The 23,414-nt window shown below is 38.9% G+C and overlaps 1 protein-coding gene and 1 long non-coding RNA gene across 2 annotated transcripts in view; one reads left to right on the top strand and one right to left on the bottom strand.

Annotated features, from left to right (window-relative positions):
- Positions 1–23,414, top strand: part of LOC134501351 (uncharacterized) — a 243,836-nt gene that overhangs the window by 101,045 nt on the left and 119,377 nt on the right. The gene's annotated exons all lie outside the window — the stretch shown is intronic.
- The window catches only part of LOC134501452 (thioredoxin reductase 1, cytoplasmic-like), a 32,289-nt gene continuing 28,141 nt past the window's right edge, over positions 19,267–23,414 (bottom strand). Inside the window, exon 14 of the mRNA XM_063309282.1 lies at positions 19,267–20,020. Within this exon, the coding sequence (XP_063165352.1) occupies positions 19,958–20,020 (63 nt within the window). The 3' untranslated portion in view covers positions 19,267–19,957. The remainder of the gene's footprint in view (positions 20,021–23,414) is intronic.

Raw genomic sequence — 23,414 nt, 5'->3', positions numbered from 1 at the left:
AACAAACAAACAAACAAAGTGTAACTTAGAAATTTTATTTTATTTATTCATTTATTTATTAATCAAATTTAGTCACCACCTATCTCCCCCAAAAGAGGGACTCTGGGCGGTTTACAATAAAATCAAGCGTGAAATATAAACATTAAAATCTCATAAAACAGTTATTATAAAATACAGTAAATAAATAGAAGCCAAGAAAGGTATTGCTGATTAAAGGGCAATATGATAGATATCTTCAGATCTTGTGTTTTAAGGGAGTAGGCCCTGATGAAGTCAAATGATAAAAGATCAGGTTCCAGCAGAAAACCGCTCTTCACATTATTAACTCTTCAGCAGTGGAACTCCCCCTCTTTGGGGGGAGATGGCTTGTGGCAAAATTTGATAAATAAATAAATAAGCAAGCAAACAAACATACTATGTACCTTGGATGGAGGTAGATCCTTTGTCACGAAGGATACTGAAGGAGAGCTATCTGCTTGGCTAGCCACCTATCACTTGTGTGGCAGGAATGAAAGTAGACTAGTTATCTTTGGGATCATCCCAATTTTAGCTGTTCTCATCATATAATTCTATAGTATTGGAAAGACTGAGGTTCCCCCCAAAGGTCAATTTAAGGAGAAAATAGAAAACCAGATGTACAAGTAATAAAATCACTTCTGCTTCTAATTATGTGCAACTTTCCTGCTTTCCTCCATCTGCTAAAGAAAATACGCCACTTTTAGCATTTAAATAATATGAGGCAATATTTCAAGGAAAGGAAGAGAAATTATGAATCACAAGGAAGTCTCATGAAGTAATGCATACTAGAATCACTTCACACATTATATCCAGCCAGAAAGTTTGCAAAGCATTATTCATTAATGTGGGTGAGTTAAATAAACAGCAAGCTGGTTCTGGATATTCTGCTTTGGAATGCTGTTATGAATAGAATAACCATATTCCATTCATCTGAAAGAAGGCTGCTGGAAGGGTGATTTGTTTTTCACTTTTCCCAGCAACCAGCTACTAAATGTTAGGCAACAGATGAAGGCTATTTTGTAAGTCGGTGGGGTGCAATGAACAAAACACAGAGGAGACTAGAATCAGTGTTCTACCCAGATATGAAGCTCCCTGAGTGACTTTGAGCCAGTAGGGTTGCCAACATTTGTTCCCATGCTTTTACGCACATCCTGATGCGGAGATTAAGTAGGTGAAGCATTTGCTGGTAATATTTTAAGGAAGAAAAAAATATTAGCAATAAGTGTACAAATGTAGAAGTTACAGAAAGTTATGATTACCCTTCAAACAGTGGCTATTTGCAAGCAATTGATGACGATGACCCTTAAATTCTTGCATTGGGGAGTTGAGTAGCATGTAGTAAGTCTGCTTGGCCTCTGTTTACTTCATTGGAAACAATCTTGAATGTCTTAATGAATGTAGATGAATTGTTTTGCGTTGAAATTAATCTTCCTTCTTCCTTTAATATGAACATTAAAAAAATGTATGGTAGCAGTGAATTTGGAGGCCCTCTAAACAGTAAGTCCTTGTGCCTATGCCTGATGCTGCTGCTTCACAGACCAGCTCCAGTAGAGACAGGACTTGTCATGAGCACTGATGGTGAGCAGGGGGGGGCGCTATCCAGGGGGGAAAACACATGCGCAGTACTGAGGAGATTAGCAGCCATTCAAAGAGACACAGATCAGACCCGCCTTGATTTTTGGGGTTTATCTGTCTGGGTTTTTCCCACGCTTCTTCAGTTTGTTAGGATTTTCTGTCTAATGTAGCAGTAATAAACACTAGAGACCTACTCCTCGTCTCAGCGTGATTTCTGACTGTTAGGACAGGACTGGCTTCAAAATCTTTGCTAGCTGTGTTAAAAATAAAATAGTCCCCCTTCCCATAAAGATCAGAACTGTGCAAACCTTGGTGTTCCCTGTGACATCTATGGAAGCGAAAATTGGACTTTGAAGAAGCAGGATAGGAAGAGCATTGACACTTTTGAACTTTGGTGTTGGAGAAGACTCCTGAGAATACCATGGACAGCCAAGAAACAAACTAAGGGATCATCAAACAAATGAACCCAGAGTTCTCACTTGAGGCACAAATGACCGGGCTCAGACACATTATGCAAAGACCTAGATCTCTGGAGAAGGCTTTAATGCTGGGAAAGGATGAAGGAAATAGAAGAAGAGGATGACCAGCAGCAAGGTGGATAGACTCAGTTACAGTAACAATAAATGTACCATTGCAAATGCTGAAGGACCAAGTTAGGGACAGATCATCGTGGAGAAAATCTATCTATGTGGTCGCTAAGAGTCAACAACTTGATGGCACATATCATCATCAATCACCCCCTCCCATTCCAAACACAAAAGCTGACTGACTTGATAGCTCAATTTTACTTTAGCATTTTGTTTTAGATTTTTTTTTTATCCCACTCCTTATTATTTTTATAAATAACTCAAGGTAAGGAACATCCCTATTACTCCCTCCTCCTCCTATTTTCCCCACAACAACAACCCTGTGAGGTGAGTTGGGCCAAGAGAGAGTGACTGGCCCAAGGTCACCCAGCCAGCTTTGTTCCTAAGGCAGGACTAGAACTCACGGTCTCCTGTTTTCTAGTCTGGAGCCTTAACCACTAGACAAGACTGGATTGTATTCTCTACCACACCCAAAACAGCAGGCATATTTAGGGCTCCCAAGAAAGGCTGACACGTTTCTATCCTTCAACATAAGGCAAATGCATAACAGCCACCCAAATATTACCTGCCTCCCTCTACCCGAGAAGGAAGGGCTCCTCCTGAGGACTGAGGGCTAGATTCCATATCAAGTTCAAGTGGATGATAGAAGCAAGATAAACAATGCCAACAGCATAGCACAGACTTCACACCAAGAAGCACCCAGTTCTATTTATTTTCTGTATTAGGAGTATTAAACATAACCCATCACTTAGCAAAGGATTTCAAAAGGGGAAGAGAATCAATAAGGAACAATGCTAAAGCAACCAAGGCCTTTAAAACCTGATACATCCCCTTGAAAGGGCCAGGAAGACAGGATGGGAAAAATTCTTGGCCAAAATGATGAAGAAGTGCTGCCCATCTGAAGTAGTAATACTAGCCTGGACAGACAACTGTTCTGACCTGGTAAAAAGCAGATTCCCAACTTAACAGTATCCGCCAGCCATAATTACCAATGGTAAGAACAAAGATGAGGCCGTTTGGTTTTCTTGATCCTAAAGGCAAACTCCCATGGCGTCCTCCTCCCCTCCCTGACAGGATAGGACCTTTGAGAGATCATGATTTACAAATCAGATGTCAACACTGAGGTTTGAAAAAACATAGGTGTTGAAAACATTTCTATGTGAATAAATAATCAAGCAGCTCTTTCTAAGGAGAGGGCAAGAGAAGAAAAAAGAAAGAAACATTGTGTTTGCATCAAGGGAGGCTGCAAACATGAGTGGTGGGTTGATCTATTCAGATTCTGTACTTAACTTGCAAAAGACAATGCTGAGATTCATGTCTCTTTGAAGCCCCATTCTCAAATCTGGGTGAAAGCCCTTTCCCCTTCCCCAACATCATGATCTATGGGGACATTTTGTACTGAATCAGTCGTGAAATAAAAGCATTTTATATTTATTTTTTATTTATGCTCAGTTTTTTTTTTCATTTATTTGTCATTGTATATTCATGATATACATGATATAAAGTCTAGTGGGCAGCACAAATTCTAGAAACAAATCTTAAGATTTGTATGTAAGAAGTCTATTTTAAAAAACTCTTCTTCAGAACAAATACAGATTTTTGTTAAATGCAAACCAGGCTGGCAGTATCCAGATTCTTCTAAACATCAGTTTGGACTCAGTACCAGAAGAGTAACTGACTTGTTTATTTACTGAAAGATATACCCCACCCAATTTTCAAGACTCCAGGCAGCTTACATAGAAGTGATTAAAAAAAATAACATAACATAAATAAGAAACCAAGAATGCTTAAGCAGTAAAGAAGGCCTATAATATAACTCTACGAGAGACAGTTTGGTCTAGTGATTAAGGCAGTGGGCTAGAAACCAGAATACTTTGAGAGTTCTAGTCCTGTCTTAGGCCTGAAGCCAGCTGGGTGACTTTGGGCCAGTCACTCTCTCTCAGTCCTAGGAAGGAGGCAGTGGCAAACCATTTTTGAAAATCTTGCAAAGAAAACTGGATGGACTTGTCCAGGCAGTCACCAGGAATCAACACTAATTCAAAGGCACAAACCCTCCCCCCTTATATTCTGTAAAACATTGAAATGACAAGTTTTGTGGACTTACAAAATGGCAGAAGTGGGGGAACCCTCCACATTTCAGGGAACAGCATATGCCGTAGGGATAAAGCCACCACAGCTTGCTTCCAGGCCCATCTTCCCTTAATCTCACACTGGGGATAAAGGGACCCACAGCATCCCCTCCTGGACTGAAGCTAAGACATGTATGGCTTTATAGGTGACAACCAACATTTTGAACTATATCCCAAAACACACCAGTAGCCAATGCAGTGCCTTCAGTTTAAGGGTTGTACTATGAAAGTGGTTCTTACCCACCAGCAAGTGGGCCACTGCATTTGGCACCTGCTGAGATCAACATCATTGGAGAAAGATGTTATGCTTGGAACAGTCGATGTTGCAAAAGACGATGAGGATGCCAAAGAACATGCTGGTTGGATGTAATCAAAGCAGACACAGGACAAAATATAAAGCAACTGAAAGAAGCTGTACAAGATCGGAAATCATGGAGAGAGCTGGCTTATGGAATCGCCAAGGGTCGGATAGGACTGAATGGATAATTCGATTTGATTCGCAATGTCCAAGTAGTCTTCAAGGGAAACCCCAAATAAAACATATTACAGTATTCCAGCTCAGAAGTAACACGGATGTGACTGTCATGAGTACTGCTGGTGAACAGGAGGGGGCCCTCTCCAGGGGGAGAAATGCATGCGCAGTTTAGAAGCTTTGAATCTCCCATTAAAGAAACTCAGAACAGACCCACCTTAGATTTCTGGGTTTTTCTGTGAGGGTTTTCCCGCTGCCTTTCAGTTTAGCAGGATTTTCTGTCTAGTAGGGTAGAACAATAAACACTAGAGACCCAACCAATCGTCTCAGCATGGTTCCTCGCTCCAGGATGGGACAGTAAATGACAATAAGGCCTCCCACTTTAAGTAAGGTCATAATTGGTGTGCCAAAATTAGATGAAATCCTCCCTGTCCTTGAACTCCATCTGCTGTAATAGTAACCATGAGTCCAGGAAGACCCTAAGTTCTTCAGGGAGAACGTGAGCCCATACAGAGGTAGAGAAAGGGCCACCAGAGAACCCAAAGGCTTCTGGACAACAAACTAAATTTTACTGGAAATCAGATCCCATCCAGATCCTGATAACTTCCAAACAGTGGACAGAAGATCTACTGCATCTCTTCCCCTGGAATGGTCAGCCCAATGCCTACCACTGTATCTTCCACTCCCCATCACCACTGTTTTTATGTATTCCTTATTTATTGGAAGCATTTTAATTCTACTCTTCAAGGAAAAAAAAAGATTCTCAGATATATTTATGAAGATTGGTAATACTATATATAGCCTTTGCCTTGCCTACTGCTTTATTCACAGTAAGAGGAACGAAGATCAGGGAGGGAGGAAGGAAAAACAAAGTCAATCACAAACTCTTAGCTACAGAGACAAAATCATGGCATAACCATTCATCAGGATTCTTCCTGGAAGGCGGTTCCTGGCAAAGGGGTCTATGTCATAAGAAGACCAGAGTGTCCAGCTGCGAAGGTATTGATGTTTCTTCTACCTCCACTGATCTTATTCATCAAAGTTTTCAACAAACAAACAATCTACTAGAATTCCTGCCTTTGTTTCTTACAGAAGCACAATAGTCTTACGATTTCTTTCTCTCTCCTATTCTCTACTGGTTAAAAACTACATTTTTTTCTTTAATTAGGCTTAAGAAGACAAGTCACTTCCACAGATATAAAGTGTAAGGAGCAGCTTCAGTAATAAGTGACTCATGGTATGCATGCACAGTATAAATACAAATATAAATGCACATGATTATTATACCTACAGTAATTCTCCCATAATTAGATGTGTTAGTGTGTGGCACAAGATTACAGTGCAAACATGGCAAACAAAATATGTTTTTCTTTAACGTGTGCCCAATTCAGAATTAACTTAGAAGGAGCTACAGCAGCCGGCTTTATCCTGGGTACCCGCCAGATGTAATGAACTTTCAACTCCCAGAATTCTCAGCCAGCTGCCCTAACATCTTCTAAAACAATATGTTTGTCATGTATTTCCAGTCCTTCACTTGTGAAGCAGTAACTGTCACAGTGCTGCTGGTAGGCAATTAAACTCTGAACTTGTTTTATATATTTTTGCTTTGTAGTTTTACTATTTGTTTTATGCTGAACTATGCTGCTTTATGCTAGACAAGTTTAATGAACTGATTAAAACTCATTGGATTAATCAACTATAATTTCTTGAATTGGTCATTACCTCTAATAAAAACTAAAAATCAGAGAATAAGTTATTCACCCCATAAAAATGCAAGCATCATGGTCATAGATACAGAGTAAGTAAATATGAAGAATATTATGAAAAACACTCATCCTTCCATGGAAAAGGTATGATCTTTTTCTCCCTAAGTGAAAAAGACCTTCATTCTCTTTATTAACTGCTGTGACATGAATTTGGATAGAAGAACTGTGGAAAATATTAAGGACAAGAATTATTAGCAGTTTTATTTTTGTTTTTAATGTCTTGCATATCAATTTCTGGGCAATAAATCTCCCCCCCCCCGCAGGTGGTTTTATAAAATTAAAAACTGATTGCAAGATGAGGCATCCACCATAGGCAGCAAGTGCCAGAAGGCAGTAAAATGTGTTTGATTGGTCCAGGCTGAGGCAGAACTTGTCTCCAACTATCATACATTCTTGGCATTGAAACCCCCAAAGGAATTAATTCAGTTGTCATTTCTAAAAATATCCTTCCATCATTAATTTATCCTTTTCCTCAGCTAGTGGCTATTGTTTTGTCCGAGGCCAGCTGCCAATGCCAAGCAAAAGACACACACTCACTCAATAAATTGAGAATCCCTAGAGAAGCAAGATAGCAGGCCACCTTGGGTGGTCATGAATGACATTTACTAAAGTGGTAAGGAAGAAAATGAGGGTTTTTTGTGGTGCTCGGCACATCCTTCCTGTACTGTCAATACTTTTAAAGGTCATTTCAAGATAGCTTTTGATTTAGCTAAAATGCCACAACAGTTAGCTCTCTGGGCATTTTTTAACCATTCCTCTGCATTTTGAAGGGACATTTTATAGTTCCCCTTTCTGTCTGTTTTTCCAATTATTTTGTGTGTGTAACATTACAAACACATTCTTTAGAGACAATGCTCATCATAGTAATTTTATGTGAGTTTGCTTCACTGCGTAACATCATGTAGTTAGCCTTCTACAATTGTGCACCTTGAACAACATAAACTATCAGATTCTGTAGAAGCATGTTAATGTGCTTATTAGCTAGACATTGGCTAAATTCAACCCTAGGCCTAAACTCCTAAAAAGGCCAAAACACTGTATTACAATGTGAATGTGTTGAGTGTATAAGCATCCCCCCTTAATGAGAAGTTCATTTGTATTAGAATAAAGAAAGGGAATGTGACTCTTGCTTGGAAGAGAAAGAAAGAACAGAGAAGGCAAGTATGATCTGATGGTTATTCTGGGGATGGAAAAGTTCAGGCTGTAGCCAAGCGTGGTTTGAGCAGGAAATGGTGCAGAAAAGCCATGCTCCAGAGTTGGAGAGCCGATAGCTTTACAGTGGAATGAATGCCTGCAGAGATAAATGCTAAAGATGTCTCTATACCTTTATGCCTGCTAAAGATATTCTTCCAACTTTTATGAGAAAGTATTCTTGGGTCTGGTGCTTGCATGAAAGAAAAGCAAAGATGAGCTTTATTTAGAAAATAACATGGTGATAGGAAAGCCTAAATTACTTAAGTCTATCTACAGCTAAAAGCCTGAGGAGTGTTTTTATTTTCCACTGTCTTGAAATGAACATCCCCCTTCCATCATCTCACATCGAAGCTGGGATGGCATCTTTGTCTAGCAACTCCCAATGATAAGACTTTTATAAGAAATAGTTTGGGACAATATAACAGGAACCTTGAGAATTCAGTGAGAAGTACACATAGTGTACATTTTTTTTGTCAGCATTGACTCTATTTTTCACTGCACTCAGTGGTACATTCCAATCCCTGTTTTCCCCCCAATTTTCCAACAACAACAACAACTTGTCTAGTATTGTTACTATTTTTATTATGATGATAACTGTTGAAGAGTTGCTAGAATTGTCACTGATCAGGATCTTTCCTCCAGATTCATGAGCTTGGTTGGGAAGCTAGAATCCTTGGTGCCTTTTGATTTAGCCCTCACATTTCCCTACTCCTACACCCAGTAGTGAGCCTTACAAGAAAAAACTTTCACTGATGCCAGTTAAAATACTTTAAACCTAAATAGCCTAAAGAAGTAATTGTGGGCTGAATTTAAAGGCACCCATAGGAGCTGAATTTGGTCCTGGGCCATTAGTTCCCCATCCCTGCATAGATGTTAAATCTAGGAGTGGAGAGTGGATGCATCTTAACTTTAGAGATGGATTTAAGGACAGATGCATCTGCTGGAGAATTGGGCTTGGAGAAAGGCAGACTTGATAGCCCCTGACATAGATTACCACCCTGATTCTCAGCAAAACTGCTGAAACAAATAAATCTGGCAATCCATCTTCCTTTGTAAAGCTGGTGACACAGAACTGCATAGCCAGCATTTCATTTTTTTAAAAATGACATTGTAGTGTATATTTTTCTTTTTTAAATGACCTCATCATATTCACAAATAGTGTGCAGGTGGTATAAGATCCATGCATGCACACTGATCATGTTATAAGATAGGGATGAATTATGTTTGCAAGCTGTGAGTCAAATCATGAAGTGGGTGACTGATTAAAGGAAATGAAGGGATTTAGAAATTGAGCAAATAGTAAACACTGATGAAGGCACTTCCAGTTTCCCTTGGTTTGGAGCCAGCTGAAAATTTAATTATCTTTCCAGTTTCAAATTTGGCCTCTTAACTGTACTAGTTTTATAGATAAGATACCATGTTGGAAAATTGCACTGTGGATATTCTGAATAAACAAATTTAAAGGCATAGTTTTAGTTTCTTATTGCAACTATGTCCAATGATTGGGCTGATACATCACAGACTGCATTGTAAAGCTAAAATAAGATGTCACCATGAATTAATTTACATTATTTTTGCTATATCTATAATGGATGAGGGTAGATTTCACTGTGTTAATTAATGATGATGATATGGAATACATGTGTATGGTTTTACGAAACGTGACATTTCGTTTGTGTCCTTTCAATACATCTTTGTGCATTGCTGCCCATTCAGTGTGATCTATTTCTCTCCCTTCAGAGATGAACTGTGAAACATACATAGAGGGTGCCATCTAATGGAGGGAAATGCAAAGTGCTTGCTCTGAGGAAACAAAGTAAACTGGATGTTCGTTTAGTTATTTGTGTCAGAAGCATCACAATTAAAATAAGGCATACTCTAAAACATAGAATTTAAAATATAAAATATAAAAGTTAAAATATATAAAACAGATCTTGCCCAGAAACTGGCAACAGTAATGTGTTCTGTCGCGCTGTCATGAGGTGCTCAAATGTGCATTGATCAGGGCACAAAGGACAAGTGTACATATGTATTGTTGTCTGCATGTCTCCACAGTCACAAAGGGCAGAGGCCACTGGATAGCCCCATTTGTTTGGAGTATCTGGATCTTGTTATGCCTGTGCACAGTCTATTCAACGATTTCCATACTTCCCAACTTTCGCCAGACCCAGGTGCCAGCATCTCTGCTGGTTCCATCCAGTGTTGGTTCTTTGTAGCTTTCCATAGGTCCACTCTACTTTTAAATTCATCAAAACCTTCCATCACCCTAAGGAAACTTTTCCTGGATATTAATCTCTGAGGAGCTGATTATAGGCCATACAGAGGGTGTTGTTTGGATATTGATGATTTAAGCCTCTCTCTATATGCTGCTGCTTCTCTACAGACAGCAGGCGGGGCAATTTACAATGCCAGCTAGGTGGTAGATCTTATCTAGAGAGGTAGGTTTCAGACATACGGTAATACTTCTGCTAGTTTCATTCAAAGCAATGTCTACTTTCCCAGCATGTGCTGATTTATACCAAACTGGGCAGGCGTATTCGCCTGCCGAGTAGCAAAGGGCTAATGTTGTTGTTTCAAGGACCTTTGGTTTGGCACCCCAAGTAGAACTTGTTAATTTCCTGAGAATGTTATTTCTTCCAGTGACCTTCAATTTAGTATTGATACAGTGCTGTTTATATGTTAGGGCCCTATCTAAAGTAACCCCTAAGTATTTAGGGTTGCATGTTCATTCCGGAAGCATCCAAAGTGTAGTGAGGTGCTTAATCTCAGCTCTGTGTGACTGGATGTTCATGAAAGGAGTAGAAAGAATAATTCTATGTATGACTCCATAACAGTATATGTAAGTAAATACTGTAATTGTGAGGATCAATGCAATAGGTTGTGTACAAAACAGTTACCCTCTAATATTTCATATATTGAAATAGAGACACATTTATATATTATAATAGTATCATTCTTCTTGTGCCAAGGACCATAACAGAGATGCTCTTTTTCATATGTGGCCACACACACACATGTTCTTTGCCAAAGACTATTTGGCTATGGTCCTTCAGCAGAAGATAATGGTTGTCCTCCTGAGACTCAGGAAGAACAGCTAGGAAACCATAATTGCTGTCCCTCAGAGTCTGTCACCTGAGAGTCATGTTGTCTATTGATAGGGCAAGTCTCATATGAGATTATATGCTAAAGAAAAGAGAAGTTGGAACAAGAGAGTTCATACCATGAAATGTGCATCCCAAATCTCCTGGAAAGCAGAGATAAGCACTGAAGTATAGTCACTGTCCCAAGTAAGTAACAGACACATGAACAATACCCATACAGCTTAGATTTTAGTGTTTTGAGAAATGGGAATAAATACCTTGTGGGAGGGTGGGACAGAAAAGTGTTCTTTAACTGTACAGAGCTATCTGGATTTCCTTGGTCTGGTTTTGCCAAAATGCTCCAAACAGCAAAATATGCCTTTTGAAAGCTTCCTTAACTTGTAACATGTGGCCAAGGAGTATGTGTCTGTTTATGTTCTGCTCTGTGAAATCAGGAAAAGCCACTGGGTTTCAAATCAAGTCAAACATCAATTTGTGTGGATCATATCTACTGATTGGTTATCCGATTTTAGAATATATTTCAAAGTATACTGACATCACAGTCAAGGAGCTTGAGAAACGTATCTGGGTAGCTCCTCACTCCTAGCTAGTCTGGATGAGACTAAGCTCCATTTTAGTCTAGTTTTCTGTTTCCTATACTGGTCAACCAGATGCCCCTTGGAAGCCCACAAATAGAAAATGATCCCAAGAATATCCTTTTGTTTGTCTTCTTTTGCAACTGAAATTCAGAGTCATGCTCATTATGATACCAGAAGCAATATATCGCCATCATAACTTGATAGCCTTCCTTCCTTTATTTTTTGTTCTTTATGAAACTAAAAAACCCTGCCTGCTACAAAACAAAATACAAGTCTCAGTTCCAGGATATTTGAAGTATTATCTCATATTCACATTTAAATGTGCAAGGTAAGAAGGCCTATCACATAAGGTTTATATTCTGGATCTGCTTCAGGACAGGTCCTTGGTTATCACAGAATGGAGGCATATTGCTCCTGTTCGCCTGGGAAACTGTCATATCCTATCTTGTGGTTCACAGCATTGCCTGGGAAGAACCCCTAAATGTACTTGGGGGTTATGTGCAATGAGGAAAACAGGAAAAAAGATGCATAGCAATGTTAAAGTGCATTGGAGGTCATTTGAAAATCAAAGCAACCATGGTGTTGCACATCTCTAGTAACAGACCCAGCATATGGTATATAGAAAATATAGATACAGGGAAATCCGTAAACATCAACCAGATAGCTAAAGAATATTTGACCCAAATTCCTTCTACCAAAATAAATAAATAAATAAATAATTGTAAACCTATATTATTCATTTTTTGTTCACTCATCCATTTAACGTCTAGGCTTATCCACTGCTGTAAGCATCTGTTTTCCTGAAATTTAACAACAGAGAACACTGAACTATGGGGATATAATAAGAGCCATGATAGATCAGATCAAAGTCTTAGCAAAGCCAGAATTCCATTCCCACAATGGCTGTGTATGGCATCTTCTGTAATATTTATTTCCTAGTTAAAAATTGCCTTGGTGATGTCTCTACCTGCTCTATCCAGATGAAGCAATCCTTCCCCATCCATTAACCAACTTTTCCCACAATCTGACATTCAAGTCTATGGGATTTTAGCTGTCATACAAAGGTTGAAGTCCACCATATCTAGAGCACAGCAGATCAGAAAAATCATTAAAGCCAACTATCCTATCCCTGTCTCCATCAGATCCCTTCCCACACATCTCCGGCAAGCATTTTCTGGATCGTTGTGACCTCACTTTTCGGTGCTGTCCTGTTTCCTTGCCAAATTATATTTCTCCTCTCATGCAGATTGGTTCACTTGTCATTACTGCAATAATGAGATCAGTGACACAAAGGCTACTTGAGGCTTAGAAAATGGTACTGGAGACAGTTTTCTCCTGATGCTTTTGCACAGAACTATATTACTGGTAAGCATTTTCTCCAATTCCATCAATTAATTAATTAATTAATTAATTAACTGTATGAACAATTTGGAAAGCTGAACAGTCTGTTCATTCTTGCTTCCTTATGTGCATTAATACAGCATGCTTATATGTAAAACCATAAACGAGCCATAGGCATTAGATCATTTCTGCTGCATAAGAGACAAAGCAATTGCCTAAACTTACATTTTCTTTGTATCTGCTATGCATTTCCCAGACAGTCTTTTAAATAAATATGTTCTGAGCTATTAACATCCTACAGGGATGTAGACAATAATATAATGTGCATAAAGGTATTTGAATAAATCAGTAGAGTCAGAAAACTTGTCATCCAACTACCTATCTCTGATTCTAAACTAAATGGTTTTGGAATTAGAAAGAAACTGGAGAAGTTCATAAACATGTGATTTTTGAAACAAAATAGAATTATTTAATTCAGATTTGGTTGGGAATTCTTTTATATGCACTCTTCCAAAATACTGATATGTATTTTTTATCCCAATGTGTTTTTTTTAAAGTTTTTGAATTATTTTAATAAGGTAAAGATAAAGTCTCCCTTAAAATGAGCTCAGCTCATGGGAACTACATCATCATGAACATGTTTTTTTCTTGGCAACAATACTTATTTCCTTGATTGACTTATCCAGTAAAAGAGAATTTGATTGATTTATATCCCACCTTTTCTTCAAAAATTTGGGGCAGCATACTTAGTGCTTCCCCACCTCTTATTTTTCCCATTTTCTCTATGAGATAGATTAGGCTGAGAGAAAGTGCCAAGCTCAAAGTCACTCACTATGATGATATGTTCAGAGCCTGAGAAAGATTACCATTCTCGCTACCTGGACAGTCCCATTTTATCAGTTAGAAGGACAAACACTTCACAAGTTCACACAGAACTTTGTGCTTTTGTCCAAGCCTGTTGAGATTTTTATAACCCAATCCCCTTTCCCTTTCAATAATCTAATTAAAGACAACTCTGGCTTTTGTGTTTAACCAGATTTCAATAGCTTGACACCCAATGAGCTTCAGTGGCTGAGGGTAGATTTGAACCTAACTCTCCCCAGTGCTAGCCCAACACCTTAACCACTGCACCACACTGGTTCTTGAAACTAACCACCATAGATGGAACTAGAGAATTGTTTTGCCACTGCTTTTTTCTGCAAGTTTTTTCTCTTTGCTTCCCAGTCTACCCTACAGTCCTAAGTTTTATAGAAGCAAATAACTGGAAGCAAAGTCATATGGAAGAAGGATATATAGCAGGGGTCAGCATCCTTTTTAATCCTATGTACCTTCTTCAAATCTTCTGATGAGGTTTCAGTGATTTTGCCCCCAAACCTCACAAGATCTCATGTAAAGTTCTCAAATGATCTTGAGCTCAATTTCAGTTACAATATTCTCTTGTGAGATGTTGGTCATCCTATGGAAGCTCTTGTGAGTTGTGTGAAATCTCGTAAGGAGTCATCAGACGGCACACAGGTGCTCTTTGTGTTGCTGGCAGGTGCCCTGTTGCTGAGCCTCAACATACAGTATACAGAGGAACACAGCTTAGATAGAGAATGCACATTTCTGGGCCTTTCCAGTTTCCATGAATAGGAGCAACAAGTCTGGGAACAAGCCTTTCCTAGCACCTTGGGAAGCAGCTTCTTGTTGTAATAGGCAGCACTAAGCAAGAGGGATCTGAAGGCTTCAGATTTTCACATATTTTACGACATGTATCCATGTGTGTTCTAGAATCAATTCGCTGAAACAGAGACCTGAAGTTTAGCCTCCATAGGACTAACCAAAATTTATGGAACAAGCTGCATACACACTGTTGTATTTTTGTACACAATTTTGCCTCATATTCCATTTTTACAAGCAATTTCCCCACTGCCTCAACTGTATTATTTTTCACCAATACATCACTTTGGGGTTATTTTCCGTCAAGTGGCAATTTTTGTGTACAGTTTTTGATTGGAGATTTGCAATGCAATGATCAAAGAACTGCAAATGTTGAGTAGTAATTGAGCTTCAATATGCTTTTCAATTTAGAAATGCAAAATGAAATGTTTGCAATCCAAAATGCTCAAAGAACTCTAACAACACATGCCAGCCTTGAGTTATACATACTGACTACTCTCACAAGTGCAAAATTAAGAAGCAGAAGAATGTCTCCACTATCCTTACTTTCATTCTACTTGTTGACAGGTGGAACAAGAAACGTACTGCATTATGGCATGGATATCAAGAAAACCTGCCACATTTGAATAACCCACTGAGGCTATTTGTTCCCGACTTAAATTAAATACATCATGCGTGATCAAATGTTGCCTTCCTAAATGGCAGTCCTCCAGTTGTGATGAACTCCAATTTCCATCATCCCCAGACAGCAGTAGACAAATGAAGGGGACCATGCTGAGGAAGGCTGCTGTGGAGGCAGAAGGATTTTCAATATGTGATTTGAATTTTCACCATCCTCTCTCTCTCTCTCTCTCTCATTTGCTGCTCCTGGTAGAATTGTGAAATTGTATCCACAAGATACCATGTTATTTTAGTTAAAGGAATTAATAGAGGCCTGTGGCTGTTAGACAGAATGTCTATACTGAATGATGTCTCTGATTTCTAGCGACTGAGATGCCACAACAAAGCAGGCTCTTTGCTATTCCGCCCTGCTTCTTATTGGCATTCCAGGGGAATCTGATTGGTGGAACAAGAGGGCAAACTAGACTGATTTTCGGTCCAATCCATCAAAATTCTTCTTACATTTTTTCCCCACTGCATAGAACTTCTCCTGCTTGATGACTTCGCCGCTCCCGAATGAATAAATAGCAGCAATAGAAAAAGTTATATACGCATTCAGCAGCACGCCAGCAAGGAACTGCCTCTGCCTCCAGGTATGTCCCTCATGTCTTTTATAATGGCTAATTTAAATCCCTGTCTTTTTAAATTCAGGAATGAAAGAATTTACCGAAGGCAGTTTTTCACCACAGTGTCCTTGGCCAGTGTCCTTGATTTTAAATCTATCCCTCCTATTCTGCAGCAGAAACATTAACTTTTTTGAAATGTATTCCTTTGTTTCTACTTGTTTCTAATCTCTTGCATCTTTAAAAAGTGTGATCTTTAAAAGTATGATGATGATTCGAAATTAAAGAAATTCTAGAACTCCACATTTCACCATTTGACTGCATTTGCAAAACGAACGCTTATGTGGGTACAAAAAGAAATGGTCTTGGATTATTACTACAATAATTAAACACAGATTATATTTTCATTTTGATTGTAGACGTGTGATATGTCTACAATTCTGGGAGTTGAAGTCCACCCATCTTAAAAGTTGCTGAGTTTGAGAAACACTGCTCTAAGGACAGTCTTTAATAGAACAAGGAAACTTAATGTTTGAATTATTACTCAGAATGTCAAAGCAGATTGCTTTCTCCAACAAGCCTAAAAGAAGTTCATCAGTAGCTTGCTGGAGAGCACTGAGGTTGCTCAAGAACAGCAGCAACTGTCAAGCCAGAGTCTTAAGGCAAAATCTCTTTCCATATTTTGAAATGCTTTCCACAGATTTTTCCCCACCTAGGCTGAATTGCTGTCTATGAGATAAGCTGTCAACTGACTTATTGTTCATGACTGCTCTCTCTTCCATTCCTTTCCCAGCCTCCCCACAACCTCCCATAGCAGCTAAGTGCCACCCGCATGTATAGGCAGCATCTCTACCAATTTCATTTCTCAGGTGCAATGAAAGGTATGCTGTGGGGTCAGCAATTTTCAAGATGGCATCATGAGGGCCATATGGAGGAGCCACAAGTGTCCTAGCATGGTCCACTGTAGTGCTGAAAACTGTCACGGGGTGCTTGGGTTAGTTTGTGAGATTCCAGTTTAATGTCCCAGAACACCCTAGTCATTGCATATTCTGGGGAAGTGTGATTGTGGAAGGTTTAAAATGGTATCTCACACTTAATGGCCTAGTGCTGATCACAGTTGATGCTGTGGTTCTCTGCTGATGCTGGCTTGCCAAATAAACTTTGCAGGCCAGGAATATATGACAATTCATGGTAAATAATAAAATATATCTGCATTCATTGTGAATGAAAATAGTTGCCCTCTAGACTGATCAGTCTTGACAACTTCATATCAAGAGTTAGTATGATGGCATGCTAATTATTTCAAAGATGAATCCAGACCTCCCTTTATATTTTCATTTTGATTGTAGACATGTGATATGTCTACAATTCTGGGAGTTGAAGTCCACGTATCTAAAAAGTTGCTGAGGTTGAGAAACACTACCTTAGAGACTCAGCTACAAAACCAAAATGGTCCTTCTTCTAATCTTGTCTCTGTTGTGATTTCCTAACTAAACGAATAACCAGGGAAGGAGAAACAGAGGCCCTCCAGAAGTTGCTGAACTACAACTCCTAGATCCAATATCCTTGATTAGGATTGCTTGCTAAAAGTTGTAGTTTGATAGCATCTGGAGAGCCACAGAACCCTCACCACATTCTTATGAGGGAACTAAATGATTACACAATGCTGTGTGTGAAGTACAGGAAACACTGAAATTGATATATAAAAACAATTTCATGCTGAGGATTGTACTTGGCTTTTGAGTTGGAGGCACAGACTATACTCCAAAAAATAGAGAAGGAAAAGACCAATTCAATTTTACTTCTTTTATATTATTATTATCATCATCATCATCCCTCACCTTTTAAAAATAATCTTCTCCTGGCACATCTAAAAATTGAATTCAGTAGCAATGTTAGTAGGAATTCCAAGGATCTCATCCAAGGCTTCCAGAAACCATATAAAGCTCTGGAGCCTCAGGATGTGGACCTCCAGCTGTTATGTGCTTGTCTTTCTGCAGTGATTGTGGTTTCCCTCTTTCACTCACTCCACTTAGTCATTATTGTCTTTGGCTGAAGTGATACCGGAAGCTGTTCTTCAGCTCTTCTCATAGCCATGTAAGCAAGCAGACACATGCAACAATGTGAGTCCCACTCCAAACAGGCTGTGCAGCAGCAGGTCAGCCAAGCTCTTCTAAAATATTCCAAGGTATCTAATGCCCTGCAACTGATATAGGAAGCCTCATCCCCAAAACACGCACTTCAAAGAGTGAGGGATTTAACCTTGCCGTGCACGGTGAAGAATTATGGACTTTTGAAAACATCTGTAAATTAGTTGCTTGTTTTTGCTATATTTCCTATTTATCCCTAGGCTAGAAGAGTCAGTCAAACAGGCCTTTTGCTGGAAATATCTATTAAGACCCCTTGTTAAATGAAACTAGGTCTGAAGGCAAGTTGTTAATTAAGTTAGTATCTGTATCTAATCAGAGATAAAAACCCAGCTTTTTTGCTGCTATTCTGACTTCAACTGCAGGAAGTGTTTCATTCCGAGAACACTGCATTGGTTGTTTTTTTGTAATACCAACAGTCAGTCTGTAGCACCAACAGTTGCTGTACTCTTTATATGTCTACCTGATATAGCTACACAGACTTAAATCCTTGATCAAATAATTAGTACCAGCAGAAGGTGGAACTAAATCTAATCTCTACTCTTCCTAAACCTATTTTTAAAACTATTAGCCATTTTCTGATAGGGAATTAAGAATGGAGTTTTAGCAGCAAAACTGCATTAGGGCTCATCTCTACAGCAAAGTTTTGCAATTAAGCTCCTCCATGCATCTCTATAAAGATGGCTTCTTTAGGCATACACTTTCCTTATTGGACTCTCACTGAACAGAACATGTCTTATTGATGTTTTTAACTTTGTTCCTTTGTGTTGATTCACCGAATACATTTTGAGTCAGCAATTTGACTCCTAAATCAACAGCCAATCCAAGGAAGATGCTTTAGAGTTCAATCCAGCTGATTAATGGAAGCACAGACTGGCATTGCATGACCTGCAATAACATGGCTTGTTTGGCTTTACTTCAATGGATTGTACAAATCAGCCACTATGATATGGAAACCATTTATAGTGTAGCATGGATTGAACCCAGCTGACTGCAGCTTGCTAATCAAACCAGGACTTAATATAATGTGTGAAGCAGGTCACAGAGAAAACCACTTTAACTACATCCCATGCTATCTTGCTGAGGAAGGCATGTGCCATTCTGAGAACATAAGTCATAGTGCCCTTAAATCATTTATACAAGAAGTTTTAATTTATCTTGGGTTGAAGGGGAAGGAATATTTATTTTAAGAAACACTTGGGAGGCTAACCAAGTAGACAGGCCTAAACCAGAAGTAACCAATACCATTCTTTCTCTGAGATTCCCTCAGGGGCTTGAGGGGAATCCTGCAAGAGACCAACTGATTACTTACAGAGGTAATCTGACCATGGGCTGCCCATGTTTCTTCAGTCACAGCTGAACTGGGTGATGTGTGTGAAAATGTGATGTAGTAGATTTAAACAGAGCACGTTAATGTCCAGCACATTAAAAAAAAGTACTTCAGAATGCGTGGAGGAACATTATGAACAAGAAGAGTTTTCAGGAACACATTTATTGATGTCTTTCTATATAATCTTTTATATAAATAATTCACAGATGGTTTGCTTTGGTGATGGGGGGGAGCATTTCTCCTGAGGAGTGACTCAGTGTAACTGACATCAGAGATGCAGTAGAGTTTCTAAACAGGAATAACAGTGATACAGTACCTCTTTCAATTTTACAGAATTTGGGAGGGCTCAATGATCTGCTGTTTAATGTTAGAAACACAGTTGTTCCTTCAGAACTTGGTCACTTGTTTCTGTAGAAATCCAGGGAGATTTGCATTGCTGAAGCTCTGGGAGGTTCTATAAAAATTCTGAAAGTGAAGATAAGTCTCTTCATTCCAATGAGAGACAGAGTTAGTTTCAAGCTGTGCTGGCAATTGTTCTGTCATTGCCTACCAGAAAACACTGGTTTTAGGCTATGACTTCATGGAAGCATCTTGCCAATGCCTTGCCAGCAGCATCTTGATCGTGGGCCCACCCCGCTGTCATGCCAATTGCCATGCAATCATCACAACTAATTTGCAGCTTCCACTGTTCTTCACCTGCCCCTCTGCAATAAAGCTGGCTGAGCAAGGAGGAAAGCAGGTCTTAATGGCTCTTACTTCCCAGCTGCTGCCTTCTGAAAGTTGCGACAGTGATGAAAGTCCGTCTTTGGCAATGGCAAACAGCGGGTGAGTTTAACCTCAGCATCCAGACTGAAGAATGTTTCCATCTGAACGCTTTGTCACTGACAATGTGGTGAATATCTAAAAAGGAAAAAGGGAGAAAACACAACACACGGCTATTGTTTAGGAAAGCTTTTCTGGGCATGGAAGATTATGTCGATTTGTTCAATCCTACAATGCAGTTCCCCACGGGTATAGCCTTCTAGATCCACAAATAACTAGTTCAGATTGTTTTTAAACGGCCAAAGCAGCATGTGGGACTGAGGTTTTATGATGAGAGCTTCTCACAGTTATATAAACCCTATATATGCAATACTTTTTTCTATTCTTCATATTCTTTTTTCTATTCTTCATATTCTAAGTACTGTTTTAAAAAAAGACTAATGAGATTCACTCACCATACTAAATCATACATAAGAGATTTTGCATGGATGAGCTTTCATGTTGTGTGAACCAGCCATTGGGGTTTGTAAACCATGGTTTATGACTTACCAACTTGTGGGATTCAGTCAAAACCACCCATGGCTTAGTGCAATACCTGAACCTAATAATTGAATACACTAATCTGTAATATGCTCTTGACCTGACTTTTGATTTCTGACCAGGCAAGTAGTAGTAGATCATTAGGAAGAAATTACCTGGCTCTTATCCCTGTGTTCGTAAGTTAGACAAGAGAGAAGAGTGGCTGAGAATTGACTGTACCATCTCTACCAAAATAATAAGTGGTTACAGATTATTTATCTGGTGGAGGAATATTATCTACATGACTTTGCACTGAAATTAGAGAAAATGAGTCCTCTGGGCTTATTTAACGCTTCTGCTGGCTGAGAATCAGTCCAACGTATCTCAGTGAAAACATCTTGGGAAGATTACCCTTTATCAAAGGCAAGTTGCACACAGAATCATCCATGTGGCAATGGAACAAGTGAGTCTTCAATGTGCCATGTGCAAACATTTGGATGGACAAAATTAGCAGGTAGTGGAACCCTAGGCATTTGGTAATCACTGCTGACTGATTTGGTATCCTAAAATGTATGAAGTAGCTCAAGCTTGGGGTGAGTGATATTTCTGTTTCTAAGATCATAAACACTGGCTCAGAATTTTTTTCAAGAGACAAAAGTAGAAGCATGCCTACATTCCTACAAATGGGATGTGATAATTGGTGATGTGGGAGAAAATGTGGGAAAACTTCATGCTTGTAGGACCTAATTTGTCAATCTGAAAAGGCATTCAGGCATCTACAGACTATGCCCACAAATAGAGGCACTACCTATTTCACAGAAGAATATGGTTCTTGCATTTCCGTGGCAGAGAGTATGCTTTGTATGCAGAAAGTCCCAGAGTCCATCATTTCCAGGTAGGGGTGGGAAAACCTCTACCTGAAACCATTGGAAATCACTGCCAGTTCATATGGAACATGTGAGGCTATGATTAAGCCTCTTTCAAGTTGAACTGGTGGCTGCATGAAGAAGCCCAAGTGGCCTTCTTGGTAATGATCTGGCAGTGGTTGCCATCTTATTCTTTGCATTCTTCTAGTGGGTTTTTTAAACTTCCCAGTTTAGCTTACAGCCTTGGTACTGCCTGGCAGTTTCTCATCCAAGTGATAATCCTATTAAGACAAATAATATGGCAGTTCCTGGCTTTTTTATCTGGGTTTAGAAGCTGAGCAGGGCTGGTCTGGATTAGTGGTATGTGAATACAAGATTATTAACCAAAGATAAGGCTCAGCTTGTATGAGGCATGTTCCTCACATCATTTTTATTTACACTTTCTTCAGCTGTTATATTTTTTAAAGAGATGTAGAAGACTGTACGATATATTGTCTGAAGGAACACAATGCTTGGACCCAAAGCTATAGCAGAACCTGAACCTAGAGTCCCAAGGGGAAGACTTAGATTTAGGGGCAGCTATGGGCTCAAAAGACAATTGCAAACAAAAAAATCACATGAACACATCAGACTGGGGCAAATGGTCCTTGATATCTATGAAAACTTGTGGATTAGGTTTGCTCATTAGTCTGAGCAGTTACAGCCCTTCATTCAGCTATAGATATGTTTAGGATGCTTTTTCAATCCCAAGCTGAGAGCAAATTGATGAGGAAATGACAGCAAATGTGGTGGGTTGGCTACCTTCAGTGATTTCCTGGGCAACTACTAGCTTTGCTATCACCAGGATATCTAAGTGCAGATAGAAGGTTTACAGAAAATCAAATACACTTCAGTCTAAAAAGTTCAAAGCAAGGCAATTAGCTGGCATCAAAGCCACCTCTTGGAGAAAATAAGTAAGAACAGCATACAGCATCTGCATATGTTAACCATGCAAATAAGTTTAGTGCCCCGGAAAATACTAAGGATAAGATTCAGCAGACTGAATCCCTCCCCCACCCCCGGCTTTGAATAGTATTGTTAATGCACGCTAGCATTTAAATACAGCAATTTATTAAATATAGCTTTTAAATATAGCAATGTATTTATCTTCACTTAAATAAATTTAAGCTAATTAATATAGTGATTTCTATGAAACATTTATTCTGGTTCCAATATTAAAATTGTATTAAAAGATCTTTGGCAGTGGTAGTGCCAGAAGTTCTCTTAAGTATAATAATTACATTCTAATTTTGTGAATGCAAAATGAAGTGTTCGATATTTGCAGATCTGTTAAGAGGAGAAGGGGCAAGAAAGGCAATAGATTCATTCTCTCTCTTTTTCATTTAGATTCACATATAATTTCAACCCATTTTTGCTACTCTAAAATGTATTTTGCAAAGATACAAGTAAACTTTGCATTTTAATGTTGAGAGAAATCATATGATGATTCTCTCTCCTGTACCATCCACACAAATATTCTGCTTTTAAGGGTTTTACCTGGGCTCCTCTCAACACAGGATCTTTTGAAGAAAAGAGTATACAAATTCTTTCAGTTTGTGAGTTTTAAAGTGTTTGTATGGGAAACAAAATAGAGACCTTGTGTTGGATTGTGTGCTTTCTTCTTAATCTATTATTAGCATATCAGTGATATAATCGTGTGAGTCTGGCTAAGATGCAAGACAACAGGAATAAAAACAGAAATGAATTCATGCTGTGGTTTCCTGGGGCTCAGTCTTAGGCCTCAATAGCAAATCCAAAATAGGTGAATCGATATTACAGTAAAAACACTGGAATTAGGTACACCAACGGTAAAAGTAATACCCATCACATCTAGCGTAACTCTGGCTATGATCATATTGTCCTCTTAGCGGCAAATACAGAAATGTTTGGCGCTGCTTTCTTTCAAGATTTTTTTTTTCAATTTCTCTGTAGCCCTGGGTTTTCCAGGCATTCTTTGATCTCAGTACTATCTAGGTATGACCCATTAAGATTTCAGCATCAGCAATCAACAAGGGAATTCACAATTCAATATTGCAGAGGGTCTCATATGCTGGCATGAAACTTTTAATCTAAATGTGAAGCATTTAATGTGAAGCATTAAGTCCTGT

The sequence above is a fragment of the Candoia aspera genome, chromosome 7, assembly GCF_035149785.1.
Source record: "Candoia aspera isolate rCanAsp1 chromosome 7, rCanAsp1.hap2, whole genome shotgun sequence".
In the NCBI taxonomy this organism is placed as follows: Eukaryota; Metazoa; Chordata; class Lepidosauria; order Squamata; family Boidae; genus Candoia; species Candoia aspera.
Note: the sequence above shows the minus strand (reverse complement) of the source record. Positions and strands in the feature narration are given on the sequence as shown.